Source organism: Strix aluco, chromosome 6 (genome assembly GCF_031877795.1).
Source record: "Strix aluco isolate bStrAlu1 chromosome 6, bStrAlu1.hap1, whole genome shotgun sequence".
In the NCBI taxonomy this organism is placed as follows: domain Eukaryota; kingdom Metazoa; phylum Chordata; class Aves; order Strigiformes; family Strigidae; genus Strix; species Strix aluco.
In genome coordinates, this window is record NC_133936.1 from 14326192 (window position 1) to 14347190 (window position 20999).

The 20999-nt window shown below is 42.6% G+C and overlaps 1 protein-coding gene across 1 annotated transcript in view; it reads right to left on the reverse strand.

Moving 5' to 3' along the window:
• Nucleotides 1–20999, reverse strand: part of GLI2 (GLI family zinc finger 2) — a 197249-nt gene that overhangs the window by 144039 nt on the left and 32211 nt on the right. Inside the window, exon 2 of the mRNA XM_074828768.1 lies at nt 1993–2155. Coding sequence (XP_074684869.1) covers nt 1993–2125 — 133 coding nt within the window. The 5' untranslated portion in view covers nt 2126–2155. The remainder of the gene's footprint in view (nt 1–1992; nt 2156–20999) is intronic.

Below are 20999 nucleotides of genomic sequence, written 5' to 3' on the forward strand. Positions count from 1 at the left end.
CTTAATAAAAGGAGAAATATTGAGCCCATAAATCATTCTTTCCAAAAGCAAGAGGACACTGCTAACGGGACATATAACACTGGACACTTAAGAACTAATCAAGTCTCCAGGGGTGCCAAATGGCCCAATGGACACTCCACCTTGGGGGCATCCTCATTTCTATCGCACCTCTGGAAATTCAGTGACTGCTTCCTCAGTGGAGGCACTCCCAAGACAGGTGGGAAGAAGGTGTTTATTCATAACAGCACATCTGCAAGTTTTGAATTTTAGCACATAACTTTGTTGGAGCCAATCAGCCCTTTGCCAGTCACTAAGATGATGCCTCAAGTGGGCTGCCTCAGTAGTTCCTACAGTTTGTGCTGCTTCAACGGGGATTAAAATCTGCTGGGGGAAGGCAAACTTCATGTTGCTGTCTCTGCCTTTCCCCAGTTTCTGCCACCTAGTAAGCCTTCCTTTCTGCCACTTTGCATAGTGCTCACAAGGAGCATTCACCCATTCAGCAGCATAAAATTGTTTCCCTCCAAACAACTCTGTGTAAAAGATTTTCTAGTTCTTTTTAAGAAAAAAAACTTTCCTTTGGCTAACAAAAGCTAACAAAATTTATCAAACACATGAATTAATCTGATAGATTATAATCTAGCAGCTGTTACCTTTTTCTGTACATTGGAATTTTACCCGGTCAATGTGGAAGTGAAAAATGAGTAACAAAAGTGTTGAAAAGGAAGGATAGATAAAGCAGATTTAGGCAATTTGGGCTGGGAACTATCTTCAAAACTCAGCCAACAGAAAACAGAAACTCTCCAACCAAGCTGTGTAGGAAACAGAAGAGCCCACAGAGGAGTCATGCTGCTCTCCTGGAGTGATGAGAAACTGCCCTGCAGTGAAGGAAAGGGAGCGGAAGGGTTCATTTTGAGGTAGACTCCAACTAGCAATAAGGTATACTTTAAAGAAGGGAAAAAAAAGCTGCCTGCAAAGTTTACATTGCTGGAATGTCTCTTGTCACATCCGAGCTGGTACAGTCCCTTATAAGTTTGTCTCCTTATGCCTTGTCCAGAAAGGACACCCAGTCCAAGTCCCCCAGCAAGGGCAGCGTGGTGCCTCCCTGGCGGACACAGCCTTGCCCACAGCTGAAGCCACCATGAAGGGCCCTGCCACCAATCTGGAGATCCACAAGCACGCGTGTGCCAGAGAAGGATGTATTTTCTGGGGCTGCATTTTGCCTGGCGTAGCAGGTGAGAGGAGGCAGGAGCAACATGCCTGCACATCACCCCGCACACCAGCATTACACCCACCAAAAATGACCCCATGATCACACGTGTCCACAAGAGCTTCCCAATTGATTTCAACACCAGCAGAACCAAAATCTTGCCAAAAATACTGACAGAAAAAGAAATCAGGACCTGAACTATTTCTGACATTAACAGGAACGGCGCAATTAGGGGGGTTTCTTTGTGAACCTTCTTGGGATTGGGGCTGGACAATCCCAAATTCCTCCCTAACCATGAAATCCCAGCAGCAATGACTAAAGATGGTGCAGTCTGTTTAACTCATTAGAGGATTGCAGCTGGCACATGGCACCCCTCCCCAACCATGATAATAGGGTGCTCCCCAGCTTCAGCCAGTCTCGCCAGCCACCCTTTAACTCCTCTGTGGAGGAGCAGCAGGCACCATGCTGCCTACACTATGCAGTACCGGTTGGTCAACGGCAAGAAGCGATGGGATGCCTCAACTCTCTGACAGCCACCTCTCATGACCTGTCCTTCTCCTTCACCCCAGCTGAATTTGCTGGGAGTGGCGGTGACTCATCACGGTGCAGTGATGTTTGGACGCCACGCGGTGACACAGCTTCCCGCTCCTGTGACCTCCAATGGCCGAGAACCCCAATAAACTCAGCATGTTCACAGGAGGACAGATGCCACCGTACTTATTAAATTCTTACAGTCTAATGAAAAACACCCCTGCTGCTTTCAAATTGTGGAAAACATAAAGTACCTCCTTGTGCCACTGCTGCTCCTGCAGCTGCTAAAGGAGTGGGTTTCTTCCCCGTCTCCGTAAAGCCATTCCCCTCCAGAACTGCACCTTTCCCTTCTTTTTTCCCAGCAGCAGTTGAAGCAGAAGTTTCCATCTTAGACGTGCATCTTCCAGCTCAGCAACCCTACAGGACATAAAACAAAACCAGATTCTTGTCACCACTCACAAAACAGGCAAAATCAGCTCCATGAGGAAGCAGCTGATGGTTCAGCAGGGCTCAAAAGTAAATGACAAGCAGCAAATATCTCCTAGGTTTCTAATTCTAGCAGTGCAGCCGGTAGAACAGTCACAGGCAAAAAGCGCACAACCTGCAAAGGGATGGGTATTTTCACATCCCGCTGGCTTTAGGCCATTGAAGACCTAAAAGGATCAGGACCAAAATACATTTTTTCCCCTCTTAAACTTGGGCCACGTAATAAAACTTACAGGTCCAAAAAGCTTTCCAGGTTACAGGACAGGTGAGATGCAAAAATTTAGAATGTACAAAACCAATTTGTCCGTCCTATACATGACCTAGCCCATCACAACAGAAAACTGAGTCAGCTAAAATCTTCCAGTAAAAATACAGATAAAAATACGTTTAAGGTTGTTTTTTTTCTTTTCCCCAGTTGGTGCTTATTCTGTGTGCTGGTTCTGAACCAGTGCCCTGACCAGAACATTTCAACAGTGCTTACAGGTAAGCCACAGCAGGTCTGCCACATCCCATCCAGGTCTCACTGGTGAGGACTAACATCCACCAATTCCTCTCTCTCCCAACCAAGTTGTTCTATCCTGACTGGTCACATCTGAAAATCAGCTATGGCTTTACCCCCATTACAAATGTTGAATTAAGTGCTAGTGAGAGTTCCATGAAACAAGAACATAGCAAAGCACAAATAACCTGTTTTTTTAAACTTAGGTCCATGAAAAATAACAGCCCCTGAACATTTTGTTAGCCTGATCATTTGTTCTGCATAACTCAAACTTAACTGGTCTCCCAAAAGTAAACATGGGTTTCCCAAATTTAACATAAAAATGGGGCTTCTCTTAAATGAGGAAGCATGCTTCATTTCTGACTGCAAATACTTTTGTTCACCCCATTTTAACTTGTTTTATTTCAAATGTCTCCACGTGACTCCTGTTTTCACAGAACCCACCTGGCACTACCATCCTCAGGCTGGTCTTGGGAAAACCCACTGCTAATTCCTCCTTTCCTTTCTGATTTTAATGCAGATCTGCAATTTTTCACATGCAAATGTTTAGATGCAAATTTTTCAGCTCCTGAGATACTCTGGAGCATGCTGGCTGTTTACCTTACCGGAATTAACGGGATCAGCCAAAAAATGTCTGGGAAACCAGAAGACTTTTTTGTGTGTGCAGGTAGTTTTACTGTCATTGAGCCAGATCAAACTTCCCTCCCTTCACTCTGGAGGATTAACTGACTCCTGAACATCTTGGATTAAAAAGTTAACTCCCCTAAAAACTTTAAAGTACATAAAGATTTCAAGAACTCTCATGCATGATCTGTAGCTTTTGCCCTTTAGTTATTCATGACCCTGGTGTAAGCACTTCATTTTGTGACTGCTTTGTTTTCTCCTCTCGCTATTTTGCTGGTTTTCAAGCAGTTTTTGTGCTGTAACTTAAGGATAGACAAGCAGGAATGCGAAGACCCTCTTTCCGTGCTACACGATGAGCTCCATGGCTCAGGGCAGACAGCACATGGCCCCATGCTCCCAGACTCCCTCATACCTGCCACTGGAGACCCTCTGCACTGCAACACTGTTCAAGACAGGCTGTCCTAAACCTTCCTCCTCTGTGTTACTTTAAAATTTTTCTATACAGATTGAGCCACCCTTACTGGCACCCCAGAGGACCTGGCATGTGGTGGATGTCATCCTCTAGCATTGTCACCACTGTCTGGGCTCCAGCAGAATGGTGGCCCACCGAGTGGCCGCGTGCTGCAGACCGAGCAGCTTATCCCAGGAGCCTTCAGGCATGGCTCGCATTAATGGGACAACTAAATGATGGATCTGTGGTCACGATTTGCAGCTGTAAACAGCGAAGCTTGCATTGGAAATGACAGGACCCACAATTACAGGCTTTACTGATGACACAAGGCTCCAGTGAATACCGAGGTGGCCCCTCGAGGTCCTGCCCCGGCATGTGCTGGGCTTGATGGCAAACATGGGATGGGTTCCTGGGGGCCACGACTTCACAGCAGTTTAATCCAGAAATCAGCTTGGGTTACAGACCACGTATGAAATAAATACACTCAAACTGGAGGAGTATTTGACCTAGGTCTGACAGCCTGGGCTTCTGTTCGTTAAGCAAATAAACTTCAGAGGCTATATTACTAGCCCCCCACCTGTTTCTTCTTAGACCCTCCTTTCAAGGCTTTGCACTTTTGTTTGAAACCAGACGCTCGCCCTCACACCCCTCCCAGCCTTCTCCCTTCCCGGTTACCCTGACCCTCGGGGCAGCCTCACCATGAGGGAGCTTCCTTGGGGGGCTGCAAGCGGCAGAGCACCACAGCCAGGGAGGGCAAGGAAGAAGCTAGTAATAGAAATGGCTCTCCTGTGAAACGTGCAGGTTAGAGCCATGCTTTTTTCCAGAGAGGTGCCTGAAGGGAGATCTCTAAATCCTTTCCACAGACTCCTCAGTAGGGACTCAGTTTTTCAGATGTGTCATTTATCCTACTGGAATTTGACAAGAGATCAGGCCCTTATTTGAAAATCTGGCCTTTGTAGTTGTATGCTCTCTTTTCAGATGAATTATGAATTTAAAGAAAAATAAAATCAAGTGTTTCTAATAAATGGTTGTATTAAACAGGTAAATCCTTCTCAAATACTGGATTAGAGAAAAAAAAAAAAAGAATGCCACTACTCTAATCTTACAGGATTTAGGGTAATAAGTCTATAATTATTTTCACTTTGTAAAAGGTGCTTGGGGCAAAGCAGGCTGGATGTGAGGCTCCGAGCTTTTCCCCAAGTCAGCAGCAACCAAAAGTCATTCTCCTTCCACAGCCACCCACAACCAGAGCTGACCGTCCCAGCCCAGGAGGACACAAGCACCCTCCCTGGTCAGATCCTGCCCTGCTCAGCATCTCTGCCCACAGACCGGACAGAGACCAGGAAGTCAAGGAGCACCAACACTGATTTCATATCCCACCTCCTGAGGTTTCATGAACAATGGCTGAGAGTTGGTGACCAGCAGACTTCCCTGCTGTGCTTTGGTGCAGCGTGTGACCAGGACACAGCACTGAGCTCTGGAGATTTAGGTTCCCATCTTGGCTCCTCTGTGTCCCTGGGCAAAAAGCTTAACCTCTCTCACAGTCGGTTTTCACAGCTGTAAAATAGGAAATAGTACTTTGCCCTATTTGCAAAGTGCTTTGAGATCCTCAGAGGCACAAGGCTATGGAAGTATTTTTATTACCAGTATAAGAAGATATATTGATGGAGGCAGTCAATCCACACCATCCAGGAGCACAACATTCATTTTTTAAGCAATACATAGTTTGCCTTCTGTTCAATGCTAAACTTTTTCCGCTGCTCTGTGCCACACAGAATTTATAAATTCAATGACAGATTAATCTTAGCAGTAAGCCATTTGGCATGAAAAAGGGTTTCACAGGGAGCCTGCTTTTTCCTGTAAAGAGCATGCATTTAGGAGTGACTATATGGAGAAAGACCCTGTGCACTTATTCAAGCACAAGTCTCTGCCCTCCGTCATTACTCAGAATTAGAAACCCAGAATGGATTACTCAGATTGTTCCTAAGGTTTGTAGCTTTCTCTGCAGGAGGAGGGTTGGGTAATTGATTTTGACACTAATACCAGCACTATTCATATGCCCTGTAATATAATTCTGCAGACACTAAAAAGGCAGCCATCTGAGATCTGAACAAGGAAAGTGCTATATGATTTGCCCTAGACAACCCCAGCTATTTTAACAGCTGCGTTGTATATTAAAAGGGAGAAATCCCAACAGAATTAAAAACAACAAAGTCACATTTGCCTTTGAGGGAAAACAAGAAGCTGTAAACTTTCCTAATAAAACAATCCCTCCCGCTAAGTGCTCAAGGAATGGTTGAAAGTGCTGTCCCAAAACGCCTGTCTCTTTTGGAGGGCATCAGCCTAAGGAGGACTGCCAGAAAACTTGGGAATAAACAGATATTCATCAGCCATACCCCCCCACACACACCCTTTTCTTGAAAAGGCATTATTTACTTCTTCAGGATATTTCTTTCATCAGGAAACCCCCTTCTCCTCCCCTAGACAGAGCAGAAAACATATTTCTGCCCCCCAAGCTTTTCTGTGAAAGATAAATCACCAATTTTGGCCACCTCTCCTCAAAGGCTAAGTAGCAGCACAGGAGAGAGCGAGCCTTTCTGGCAGAGGACAGGCATCACTGGTGATGTTGTGACGTGGGTCCAATCCTCCAGAAACCAATACAGCTGTTCAATGCCACCTTCATGCCTGGCAGCCCCACAGGGCAGCAGAAAAGGGTTTCCAAAGGAGGCTTCCAGCAGCCATGCTGCTTTTGTGAATATTTTGGGCTTGCTCAGACCAATGTTTATCCTCTCCTTCATTTCAAGTCCATCTCTACTTGACCTCCCAATGCACAGCTCCAGCAGTGCCAGTGAGGTGCCATCACCCCCAAGGGGACACAATGTGGGTGTGTTGGCTGCTGACACCAGCACCACCTCCACTCCAGCACAGCCAGGATGAAGCCCCACTGCTGCTGGCTCCTGGGGTCACCGACTGGAGCTGGGATAACTGAGGGCAGCCTTTGCACAGCTCTCACCAGGTTTGTCCTCACACACCCACAGGGAGATACTTCATCTGTTCTGCCACATCGCCTTCCCACATAGGTACAATACCACATTTGATAAGCATTTCCTGGCATGCTATTTTAGTTAAGATAAACAAAGAGATACTGCCACCATCTCTTCTTTTGCAGTGGACTCTCATACAGCTAAAGCCTTCTGAACACACAATATGCTTATGAAATTCAGTGTGAGCCAACAGTTTTGAACACTGGCTTAATACAGTGGCTGCTGTGATCCTTTTCAGTCTCTCAGGGTTTGAGCCAAATTATGTTCTCAATTACACGGAAGTAGCAGCAGTTAACCCAGTGAAGTCACAGGCTCTATACCACTGAAAAACTTGACCCCTCTATTTTCTTTTATATCAGCAACAGCTTCAAATTACTGAAGAAAGTTTTTTCTGTACACATGCCGCTACTAAATGTTGGGACTATCCAAACACGCTGTCTGTTGTTGAAGGATCTACAAGTGTTTACAGATTATCAATCTCAGGTAAAAGCAGCATAAATATTAACTCAGAACTAATCACTTTTGGGGTCCTTTTGACACAAGGTTTCCCATCTTAACACTTCTTAGGAATGGTCTGCTTGGGCCAATCCTACAGGGTTGATTACACATCGAAATTAGAGCCGTACGTTGGGGTGTGCACATGTAGAGCAGTAGCCGTCTGTAGGCCCCTGCTGCCCCTTGCAAGTTTGAGAAAGCTTCTGTGGTGGGTCCCTACCAGCTTCTGGGAGACATTATGGGGAGGGAGGAAAGGAAGCAGAAACAACCCCATGCTGACAGAAGTGGTGTTAGGAGGGCACAGAGCTGCTCAGGGCTTCTTCTATTTTCCTACCTCCTTTCCCAACTTCTTCTTAGAGAAGAGCAACACCAGGCTGCTGAAGGGAGGGAGGAGGGAGCTGTGCTGGCTTTCAGCAAAGAAGATAGAAAGACACACAAGTTCTGCCCAGCCACCCCCAAATATAGGGCTAAAATTGCTAAGAAAGCTGGGCACTCATAAGGCTTCACCAAAAAGTTCCAGCCCATCGCAAAAGTTGTATCACTCAAAAGAATGAAGAGGGGGAAAAAAAAAAAAAAAAAAGAAAGAAAAAAAAAGAAAAGAAAAGAAAAGAAAAGAAAAAGAAAAAGAGAGACAAAAAAACCCCAGGAGAGTTGGCAACACTGCAATAGTTATACAGGTTCTGGAATGTACAAAGGCTGAAATCAGAGACTTAGCATCTCTTTTGAACTTCAAAAACAACAAGTCTCTTCAAATCACTCTGTTAATTGGCTTTAAATTAGAGTTCTAAGTTTAATGAACAAATCTTTTGCGTACGGCATGAAACGGATATGCTTCTAGATTAACTTCCTGATCAACACCATCTGCCATTTCCATATGGCAACGGCAAACCAAAAGCATGAGGAAGAAGTCACTCTTGCCTTACTGTGAGGGGTCAAAGTGCACCCAGGACTGCCTGGTGCTTAGCAGCGTTTCTCTGTAATGTGATAACTTCAGAACATCACCTCCAACCAGCTCCAAAAGATAGGGGGATATTCCAGGCACCAATGGGTACCACTCTGCCCAGGGAAGTAAAGAAAAGAGGCAAAATATGGAAAAATGCATGATGGGAAGGAGGCATGAGGAAAGGAGAGATGTTTACAAGGATGATTAGTTGGATGTAGAAAGAGCAGGGGTGTCCTGAAGATATACAAGAGCCTGGATGACAAAGAAATAAAGGGAAAGAGGGATGACCTTACAGACTAGAGTAGGTAAGACCTTTCTGAAGAATATGAGTGAATGGAAGTACAGGCAAAAGGCAGGCAATGGCAAATCCTGTGGAGAGAGAAGAGTGTAGCATGGGAAAGAGAAAAAAAGAGGCTGAAAACAGACCTAGTACCATGGCAGAGGGAAATACATAGTCCTGCTGGGGCAGGGGAATACACAGCATGACATCTAGCATGGCAGGGACAGGGCAGGGAGGCATGGCACAGGGGAAAGAGACAGAAAACAATCAGGGAACTTTCAGGCAAACAAAATGGAGAGACGCAAGGGTCTCTGATGGAAGAAATATACCCTGCAAACAACTTCGAGAAATGCAGCTCCCCAGTGTGCTCTGTCACTCTCTGTAGCTGGAGTACCTAGATACAAGGATACAATCCACTGCTTCATGTGGTGCCAGGCATATGAAAGGAAACAATGTCAGATACACCTCAGAAAAAATGACAAGTGCTGTCCCTCCTTACACTGACACTGACCACAGTGGTCTTCCACCTATATCAAACAAGGCCAGTGGATTTAGTGGTGGTGATCAGAAATGATCACCATATTAAAGGTCTTCAGGTTTTCAGCTACCTGTTCTAGAACCAACATTCACCATCTGGGTGCTCCTTGGAGACCTTCCAGCAGGGACCAGACACTAATGGACCCTGGACAGCAAGGGTGCAATGCTGGTGTCTGCAGAGCAGCATCCAGCACCCCCTGGGAACCCTGCTCCTGCGCAGGGCTGACAGATGTGGCACAGAACCTATGGGAGACACACATCCTTCAGGAATGTCACCCAGAGGCCAGGCTATCCTAGGATACCTCATGGCACCAGATGACAACACTGAGGCCACTGAACTGAAACAGTCTAAAGCCATTTACTTTCTGGACTGTGGTTATTGGAAAGGAAATGATATTGAATAAAATAACTCACATTTCACCAGTTCTTTGGATTTAGCCTGCTGTTCATATTTTTCATGAACACTAATGTCACTTTAATGTTGCTGCTTCCTTACAAATAAGGCCAATTTATAAAATATCAGATAAATTTGAATCATTTCCCCACTTCAAGTGTATTTTCAAGTTGCCAAACTTAGAGCCTTGAACAAAAATTATCTTTCAGATGCAGGGTTATAAACAATTACAATACATCATCAAAACATACGAGCAGACATAAAAGCTCAAAGCCAGACACAGATTTGGCATTGGTCCATGCTGAGACATGCAGGTTGGGGTGCATGACTTTCCGTCCTGTCTCTCAGAAGTTATCTTTGTTTCTTACTTTGGAAGAGCTGAGAAGATGGAAGAGTGGGGGCTGGAGGGAAGAGCCTCTTGTGGTGGAACAGGAAAACAAAGTCATGCTCGTACTTTTACAAAGCCAATCCTGCGTGTCTTATCATGAGAAAATTTTTACTGTGCAAATTCCAACATGCAAAAAACCGTCGAAGGTAATCGAGACACTCCTGTATTCAGACTCTGTGTTAACATGCTGCAAAAATATGGGAGGATGCCACCAGGTAAACAAAAATTGCTCAAAAGTGATGCGTCACCATTATAACTGGTCCATGAATCTTCACTTGTTTTTTGTTTATTTGTTTGCTTTTGTTGTGAGGGTGAGAGAACTTTGTCAAAAGAGTTATCTAAGTTTGGTTTTCTGAGGTAAATCCAGAGAAGCTTTCAATTTCCTGTTATAGAATTTTCTGGGTGTTTTCCAAAAAGAAAAATAAAAAAGACAAATATTATCTGTATGTGCACACATGCACATATGTAATGAAAAAGTACTGTTTTCATTTTAAGAAACCTTTGCACACCAGAACAGAAAAAGAAAAAAAAAAAAAAAAAAAGGAAAATTAAGAAACCAAAAAAACCCCTTCATCAAGTCTTCGTGCTCCAACAAGAGCAGAAACTGTTAATAACTAACATGTCAGATAAAACGTCTGTGGTGGTTGGCAGATATACCAGGGTAGGTAACAGCTAAACATAGACTGTATTAAGACCAGGGTGGAGGACCAGCTATTAAAATGCTTACAACAAAATTAAGACACTAATTCCAAATCAGTAATAATTAACCTATTGACTTTTCAGAATGTTTAAGAGTAGAATATACTAAGAAAGTAAATTGCATCTACTGCAAGTGAAGAAATTCTGATTCTGAACAGAGATGTTCATGCAGTTTCCACAGAGTGGGTGAAGGTCAACACAGGAGATTTGGCTAAGAGGAAAAGAGCTGCCTTGAAATCAGATTTGAAGGAGCTTTTGAGAAGGTGGGAAGGAGTGTTTTGTTGGCTGGTGGTGACTGAAGCAGAATCCTCTCAGGGTTTCACTTCCGTGCTGCAGTAGTTTGGGCACTTTCAACTCTCATGAATGAAACCCCAAATACAAACCACATGTAGTGAAGTTTAATGGGTTTGCTTTATGTAAGGGTGGGATGAGTAATATTGTCTTGTAGTGACTAGTCCATCCAGATGACATTGAACAGCCTCCAAAGCTTGGATAAGAAAACCCTCATTTGGCTCAAGGAAGGAAAACCTTTATTTTGAGCAATGAAAGATAAAGGACTGCATCCTTGCAAAAATCCTTATAGCAACTGGGTTCTTTCAGAACATGTTTCATTACAAAATTTTGGTTTATTTTTAAACATTCCAGTTCACTTCATCAGTCTATTGAATCCTCCCTCCGGAGGCACACGTGTAAGTATGTAGAAGAGAGAAGCCTGGGAAGGAAACAAGACTGTAATTAAAAACAAAAAAGCAACACTTCAATTGGCTCGTTTTTCTCTGCTGAACACATACACCACACAAGCCGATCTTCCACACTGGGTAGAAACACATATTGTCTTTATAAGACTACAGTTGCCAGCTGAAGGCAGGATGCAGACCACATAAAATGGTTGGCAGTTCATAAACGGGAGAATGGAATAAAATTCATCCAGATGGGAATGGGAGAAGAGTTTCTGACAGGGTCGTAGAGTATTTGGGGTTGGAATGGACCTATGGAGGTCATCGAGTCCAGCCTCATGCTCACAAGTAACAGAGCATTTGCAAACCCCCAAACTGTTGAAGTCTCTGACAGTCAATGTAGTAGGAGAGGTCAGAGTTTTATAGAGATGTACCCATGAACCGCAACACAGCCTAGTCTGCAAGGACACAAGCACACCAGTGAAGAAAGATTCAAGAACGACCAAGAGTCCTTTCAAGGAAATTTATATGAGTAAGAATGAAATTAATACTCTGAACAGTGCTCATGTCTCCAAGCTGTGACTTGTTACAGGGCTATATATGATTCCAAAAATTAACAGTTAAATAAGCAGTTAAAAGCAGCCCCCTAGTTTTCAGCAGTGCAGGTCCATCTTCTACAGAGAAGAGAGACTGTACAACGTGGCTGGCTGTCATTTCAGTAGAAGGGAATAAGTCTTTCAGAAGACAGGCTGAAGTATTCAGGAGGGTATTAAGCTAATGACAAAAGACAAGGGTGAAAATGAGCACTCATTTAGCCAGAAATCAAGATGTCAAGATTAAAATTAATCAAGGTACCAAGGGACTCAAAAGAGAAGAGATTCCTTAATTGTGTAGACTCTAATGCTGTGAACCCGAATAATAAACAAGAAGTGGAATAGCTCGTTTAATACACAAATTAGTCTTGACCAGTATTACTGAATCTGGTAGAAACATTCATATGATTGGAGAGCTACAATCATTTTTCCAGTGCCTGGAAACAAATACAGAGTCATGAAGTTTGTCAGTGATAAATGACTGTGGACTCAGTAAATATCATCTGATTGCTTTGTACCAGTGACCTGCTCTCTATCACTAGATGGGCTAGATACAAAGATTTTATATTTTAAAACTTAAAAGGCCACACACCTAGAAAACAACTGATTAAAATGAAGACTGTGTTCTAAGCAACACTGACTGGAGATGACTTGAAGTTTATGATGGGCAAACAGTGGTGGACAAGCTCTGTGGAGGTTGCAGCTATCCAAACTACTAAAGCAAAAGGTGTTTGTCTATGGAGTATTTGGGAGGTTATAATGTCTCTCTGTCTAACCCTGAATTGACTGTTAATGGAACACTATGCCCAGCTCTGGTGTCCACAGTTCAAGCAGAAAGATTAAAATTGCAAAGGTTCCAGAGTTATCCATAAGAAAAACGAGAAAGAAGAAAGGCGCTTGCAGGATGACTTGATCAGTAATATTAATACATATATAGTCAACAAAAATTTGATAACAGATGTTTTTTGATCCAGAGGTAAGGGACATTACAGGAGTCTATGGCTAAAGCAATTGCAGTTACCTAATATTAATTACAAAAGACTAAGAGCTAGAAGTTTTAACTAGAGAAATTCAGATTAGAAGCAAGGCTCCCGGTTTCAACAGAAAAGAGCACTGGATTCAGGCTGGTGACAGACTCTCTAGCACTGCAGAACTGACATTTTGTTCAGATATTTTTCCAGAAGATCTGCTGTAGTCTAAGACTTGTCACCGGACATAGGTGGGTTTAAGTACAGGAAAGTCCTCTGATGGTAATATAGAGAAAGTTTGACTAGATCAGCACCTTCATCCTCTGTGATCTTATGCACCTATATATCAGTGTGTTATAAATGGTTGGCTTGCCATACCTTCACAGATCAAAACATCTTCATTTTTCATTGATCTTACCATGCCTGTCTCTGTTATAAGACAAAACTAACTTCTATCTTCCAACTTCTCTATTTTTTTTTTTTCTTTTGTGATAAGGACTTGGTAAGACTCAAGTAATAAACATCTCCCAGAACACTGATAAACTCTAAGGTATTTATGTCCCGCCAATGGCAATGTTGCAGAGTATACATTCTTTTACTATGCAGTTATGTCTACCATGCTACAACTCTTTTGACAACTGAGACAGATATAAAACCATTCACCAACAGAATATCATGCAATTTTTACTTAGTAACCTACAAAAACTGACTTGGTTTCTTGATCTGGCAAGTAGCTGCCAGCATCAAAAAAAAAAAAAAAAGGAAAGCAATAACACTGTAAATTATTTCATTCTCTTGTTATAAAAGCTAAGGGGAAAACCTCCCTTCTCAACCCCAGCAATGGTGCCTCCACAGCCTACAGAAGACTGGAAGTATGAGGAGGTCTGATCCTCTGCTGCCCTGCAGTATGTGTTTCACATACAAAGCAAGCTGGGCTGACATGCCAGCACATCTCAGGTCTACAAAACTTACTGGAACAAAACCCAGGCTAGCAGTAAACTTTTAGCAAATGTCGGCAGGTTGCTATGGCTCAGAGGAATGGTTCAGCAACCACGTTGTATGTTTGCAACTGGGCAGTTGAAGCAAGTGAAGCAAAAGAACTGTGGTGGTAACCTGGTGGTAAACAGGCCAGGGCCTGAGCACTGGAAACTGCATTCACTCTTGTTGGGTCCCCACAGTTATTTAGAGGCTATACCAGACTTTGGGGCACAGTGACCGCTGTGGCCACTAGACAACACACAAGAAAAAAAAATGGTTTTTACTATTTCATTACATAAGACTCAAATCATTAAGGCTAGCCTGAGAAGACCCTGTAAATACTTCCTCCTTGTTTGCTTTTGTTCCTTGATACTATCTAACTTAAGACGAAGTGCAAAGGATCAATATAAATTGTTCAGGACAGAACCCTTTTTAGTTTTTAGTACTACTAGGACTCGTTATTATTTACCTTGTAGTTACTGTACATTATTTCTGCTGTATATTAATGCATATGATAATTATATTCTATCTCTGTATCTCTGTTTCTGCACGCAAGCTTGTTGAGTTCTTCCTAGAGAAAACAGTCAAAACAAGAGAAGTTTTTTACCTCCCATCTACAGCTCCCACCCTGCTCCTAAAGTTTCATCTGTTGTTCTCCTCTAACCACCTCACTCCTCCACAACCGTCTTCTAGACCATGTCACAGCCACTTTTCTTGCTCTCCTTGCCCCTTCTCTCTTCTTTCTGCTCTTTTTCCTCACAAACACCATCTGCTTTGGTCTGCCTCTCTCTAAAAACAAAACCCACTTGCGCCTGTGACTCTCATTCCATCTTCCTCCTTGTTCACAGCTAAGCTGTATCAAATTTTTTGTACCCAGTTGCCCCTGTGATTTCTCTCCACTAAATCTTTCCTACATTTTACTCACAGATCAGACCCGATTTCCTCCAACCACACAGAAACCTCAGTCTGCCTCTCAAATATCTTCTCACAGCAGTCTGGCCGTGGTTAGAAGGTGGCAAAAGATGCCAAATGCTGTAGAGGTGGATAGCATCTTGTTTGTTACTCAAGTCTGAAACCTGGGGTGGTCCTCACGTTCCTCCAACTTCACTGTAAGATTTTGCCTCTAGGCCACCTTTGATTCCTGCTTCTTCCTTCTGCACAATGTCTCAGAGTTTGGCGCTTCCTTGAGCTTCCTGCCACTCACCTACACATCTGAACTCAAAACACCAGCCTCTAAGCCATTCATTTTCATTTACAGCAAGTTCCTTTACATTGGCTCTAATGAGTACAAAGCTGATTTCACAACCATTCAGAATGTGGGAGCAAAGAGCATTTTCCTAGCTTGTCACTTTGTTCCTGTCACTTTGCTTTACATCCTTTGATGGCATGCTCTTTTGTTTTGCCTCAACCATTGTCTCCTCTTTCAAAACCCTTCAAAGCCTACCACACTGTGCTTTCAATCTCATTGGCTTCAGGGAGACTTCAGCAAATGCATATTCACTTTCTCCAATCAGGGCCTAAATATGTGCTCTTTGAGTCAGTTTGGTCATACAGACCACAGATATCATCCACTCCCAGTCTTATTCATAATTCACCAATGAAACTACCGACTTGGTATGCCTTCTGTTCTATTACAGGTCTCCAAGATGAGAATCAGATCCCCTTGGAAAATCAGGAAGTAGTGAACATGTCTGTTAGGATACCCACTGTTCTGATTTTAGGAGAAATACTAGGGTTCTTCAGTTTACTGTCTTTGCACTGTATTTTTCCTCAGGTAAGGGAATAATTATTTGCATAACTCCTTTATCGTAACTCACTTGTCCCTCACTAAAAGAAAAAACATGTTTCTTATATCCCCTTGCTCTCTGCACAACACATAGTGTCAGGGCACCTCGACATTCAAAATTATACACTAGAAATACTGAAACACCTCTTCAAGTGTACATCCTAATTGCTGTCATAACCTAGCACTTGACAGAAAAGCAAGTTAGGTTTTTCTCTACTGAAGAAGTTAAACACATGTTATCTCCCATCTCTACAGTTATCCATTTGAGCCCAAACTTTCATAGAACCAAAGGCACAGGGATGGGGGGACATGTCCACACAATTTCTTGTCTTTAAAATATGTCCACAGATACCCAACATTTGGTACCACTTTGTCCTCTTGGGCTTTTCCCAGACTTTCGTGCATTATAAGTGAGACAGATCAACACACTTTCTATTTTGGAGCCAGTATCTCCACTGCAAACTCAGATTTTCACATATTTATTGCTAACTTATAAAATGTTTATTAGAAAAAGAGTTAGAGAAAATGTATCTTTTGAAAACAAAAATTGTTGGCTATGCTCAAATCATTAGTGGCATACTGAGAAAACATTAGATGTCTTCCCTTAGCACTCTTATAACTGAAGATCAGTCTTTGTTTATGTGAATGTATCCAGGCAAATGCCTCCAGAGAAATGGACCTGAAGCATGCACAGGGTTGGCTTTTCATCACTGCACCCCACTGAGATTTTTAGAGCAGAGTACTGGTAGCTGTGAACACTCATTAATGTTTAAGCCTTCCCTTTTGCTGGCCAGTGCAATGATACAAAACAGACCCAAAGCCACGTGGCTCCTGCCCTGTCTTTTAGTTGGGACCTGGTCACAACAACTCCATACTGTGTGCCTTGGAGAAAACTCTTCAAGCTTTTACGAGACCTGCAGCCTTTCAGGTTATAGCCCTACAGCTACACAACTGCACTGGCAGCTAAAGGCATATTTCAGGACCGTGAGAATCAGCAATCAAAGGAACAAACCGTCAGTAACTCCAGCACCATATGCAAATTACAGTGCGTGTGAGACCTCAAAGCAAACAACATCATGTGTAAATAACTTCAAGGAAAACACACAGAGGAAGAGGTCTATTTGTTAGAGGAGTAAATGATTCCTGTCTCATCAGGTGCCATGGAGCAGCCCTCAGCTCCCAGGACAGGCCCACTGGGGAGAAAGGGGGCTGCATGCACCGTAGACCCACCCCGCTACTAAGACACTGCGTCTTTGCCAAGAGTTGTGACTGTATTACCAATAACCACAAAAATCTGTATATAATTAACTGCAGTACCTGCTCAGGAGGAGAGCAGAATAAGCTACAATCTAATGAGAGAAGCAATAAAATAAAGGTGCAAAAAGTTTCCATTACTTCTAAAAAACCCAAGATACAGTTTCCTGAAGTTTCCTGCCACTGTGCAACAATGCACAAGAAACCAGACACCAAATAGAACTAATTATTGCCCAGTCTGTTTTGCTATTGTCAAAGTTGAGTGGAAAATAAAGTAGTCACAATGAAAAGGGTGTTTTTTAATGCAATTTTGCTTCCATGACAGTACATGAGGATAGACAGATGACCAGTCAGACAGCCTTTCATTCAAATCCATCTTAACAGAGAGTGAAATGGTTATGGAGGTACTTTTTTACTATATATTCACTATAAAAGGAAGCAAAATGACTACCTTCAAGAAGACACCAAAATTTATGAGGTGAACAGTATATGACAGTCCCACATATTCAACAAGAGAGTTTTGCTATACACCCATTTAACACATTTAATCAAATTTCCTTTGGCAGAGACACTCCAATTGCCCTGTTGATCAGCCCTCTAGATCCACATCTTCCTAACTTCCTCTGATCACAGTAGCACACAGAACAATTGCCTTTCATACCATCCTTGGAAAATTTCTCTGTTGTGCCTTCCTCCAAGGGGGTTACACCATTCGACTAATTCTGCTCTGCAATATCAGTACTAATCCCCAACATCCTTAATAAATGCAAACACACACTTTTCCAGAGCTCTGTTCCCACAGCAGCTTAACTTTGCACTGATATGTGATAGTCACAACCAGAAAGGTGTAAAGGTTTCTAAAGAGTTACTCTATGCTAGCAGAGGAAATATGCACAACCAGGTACTTGCAGTCCCTTTTCACATCTAGTTTTGACTTTTATTGGTCTTAGGTCCTCTGAGAGATCAAAAAGTCTTACCTGTCCCTCCCTCGCACATTTTTTTGTCTGACCCAAAAAATCCCTCTGCTGTATCTTCCAGCTTTAACTTTCACCTTAGATAGGACCCTCGCTGAGAAAAAAATGCCCTCTGATTCTCCAGTCCTTCCCAAAGCTTCCTGTTCTGCCAGTAAATCCCCCGTCTGATGCATCTCACCTTCCCACCTTCCGTAGCTGGCTCCTTTGTTTTGTGGAGGGAGCATCACCGTTATGCACCCTCACAGGAGAGGCTAGAAAAATTCTCCTCGCAGCTGTCCCGAGAAGTTTCTACCTGTTTGGTGAACAACTGAAGTTCAAAGGTTGACGATGTGCCTCTCCGCAAACACCGAGTCATGCCACAGTGCAGCAATTATGTATTCTCACACAGACAGGCTCCCCAAATTGTCACAGCGCTGCCTAAGGACTGTCATGCTGCAACAGACAAATGGTCCCGCTCATCCAACACCCTGTCTGACAGCAACCAGTGATGGATTCTTCAGACTAAAATACAAAAAGGTCATTTTCTTTGCCTGGTATTAGAGCAAGGTAGCACAGGGCAAGAAATTTTGCAAATTGGGGCAGCAGATAACCTCTTTGTGCTATGCAAGGTGAAGTGAGAAACTGGGGAGGAATCTCTGTCATACGGCATGATCTTGTTCATTCACAGCCAGAAAGTACTTAGAGATCCTCAGATCAAAGATGATACGGAAGCACAAATTATTATCATTAGGGCTTCTCTAGATTTGAATGCTGTAACCAGAAACACTATTACCTTTTCATAAAAACATCTCAATCTTTCTTGCAACTTGCAGAGCTACATGCTATTTTACTAAATGCACTGTAAACATACTTTCACTTCTCAACTTAATCACAATTGCCTTACAGGAGATTAACACCATAAAGCACTTTCACAGCTGATGTGTCTTTAAAAAAATTCCCAGAGTTAAACTTGTATAAATAATGTAAGTGACATGGAATATAATTATTAAATGTTGTCATTTTGGAAGAAAATTAATTAGCAATAGCTGTAGCTGTCTTGTGTCTATTTAAGCAGTGTGCATCTCAATTAAAATTTAATTGCGACAGATTCAGTCACAGCAGGGAAAAGTGATGGAAATGAAAAGCAGCCTGATCCTATATTGCTGTCTACAGGAGAAAGCATAGTAGAAACTTGGGGGGAAGGGGAGGAGAGAGGTAGAAAGGTAAGAAAGCAAATTCACAGAACCATGTTGCTACACAGTCAGGGTGCTCAGCTCCAGTGGGTGCTGTTTGTCACAAAGCAGCTGACTAGTATCAGACACCAGCACAAACAGAAATAAAACCAGCTGCTGTTGGAAGAGCTATTGCTTCGTATCACAGTAGATGTGCTCACACTCCCACTGTGGTATGAGAGACAGTTACTGTGCCCTTTGCTTTCACCACCTCCTTGAAGTTATCCTGGAGAACCCCTAAAACTCTGAACAGAACTGAGGGACCTTCCTTAAGGAAGAACCAGAAAGATCTTGAAGACAAAGTTCTTCTGAAGCTCTGAGTCACTAATAGTACAAAGATTTGTTTTGAAGAGGAATAACTCCCTTCAGGTGACTTTGAGAAGCAGCTGGGGCCCTATATGTGTTTGGATATCTTCTCTAACAGAGGCAAAGTGTGACTTGGGTATCACCATCATTCACAGGTGGAGGATTTTGGATGTCCATGACAAGATGTTTGAAAGAAATTATACAGCCAGGAGGAGTTAGGTACCCAGCCCATCTCTGCACATATGAGGTGTTCCAGAGTGTCCCTAAGAATTCCAGCAGCCAATTCACTACACTTTTTGAAAATACTGACTTATGTCATAACCAAAATATTGAAAACAGAGTTTTTCCTCCATCATTCATTTCTCAAGATTCAAGTTATCTACAATCTGCTTACCTGAATGAATAATTCACATCTCAGACAAAAAGGAAAAAAAATAAAATTGAGTATTGCTGTAGGTGTGTAGGGTGAAAACTATATTGGAAAAAAAAAGGTACAGAATCCTGAGTTCATTTATGACGAGTAAATAAAACAGGAACCAAAAATGAAATGTTTTGGCCCTAAAACTTGGGCTGCTCAGAAAATACTTGCTGAACATAACATCATTGAACTACATATATATTCTTGAAATACTTCTGTTAGGACTTGTTCAGCTTCCAAATGAGACGAATATATTCCCTCCAAATTCCCAGGGCACATTCTCTGTCAACCTGAAAATCAAGTTATATTGTTTCTGACTGACATCATAATTATAATGTAAATTTATAGTACTGGATCATTTGTTGATGATGCTAAAGTCATAACAGAATCCAACTCATTCTCCTACCAGTATGCAACTCTGCCCAGTCATAAAAAAATGTTGCTTTCTGCTGTCAAAAATTCAGATAGTAACCTGAAATTGTATGTTCATATTAAGTATAGAGATAGTGATAATGATAACAATAGTAGTCATAAGAACAGCACTGTCACAGTCTTACAATGCTGCTAAGCTATAGGTATAATACAGCCACAGTGAAATTAAGATTTCATAAAAATTTTATAAACCTGATCAGATTTTAGCTTAAATACAGACAATCAAACTGCTGTTTTGTTATCAAAGGCTTAGATCAAAGGTGAAAAGAGGCATGCACACATGATCTAGCATGAGAGTCTGCAGTTATAACTCCGATGGAGCTAAACCCTTTCTGGTAGTGGCAGATGGTATAACACAGCTTGGGAAGTTCAGACTGGACATTCAGAAAAGCTTTTTCTCTAGGAGGGCCATGCAGTGCTGGAACAGGCCACCCCAAGAGGCTGTGGCACCTCCATCCTTGGAGGTTTTTAAGACTCTACTAGAGAAGCCACAGCCACCTTGACCTGACATTGCTGACAGTCCCCACTTGGGATGGGGACTGGACTAGAGCTCCCCACAGGTCTCTACACCCCAGAATTTCTAGCATTCTGTGATTCTACACAAGCGGAGTTGAGAAATCTCAACGCTCTAGAAGATCATCCAGTTAGCTAAGGACCCACTATTGCTTCTACTGCCTAAAACATTCCATATCAACCAATTTCAGAGTGCCTTTTCTAAAAGTCACTGTCATCCAACTACAGGGAATCTGACAGATTTACCACTGTGCCTTTTTGCTAAAAACAATCTCAGCTACACATGAAGTAATGTGAGAGAACCTGCATCA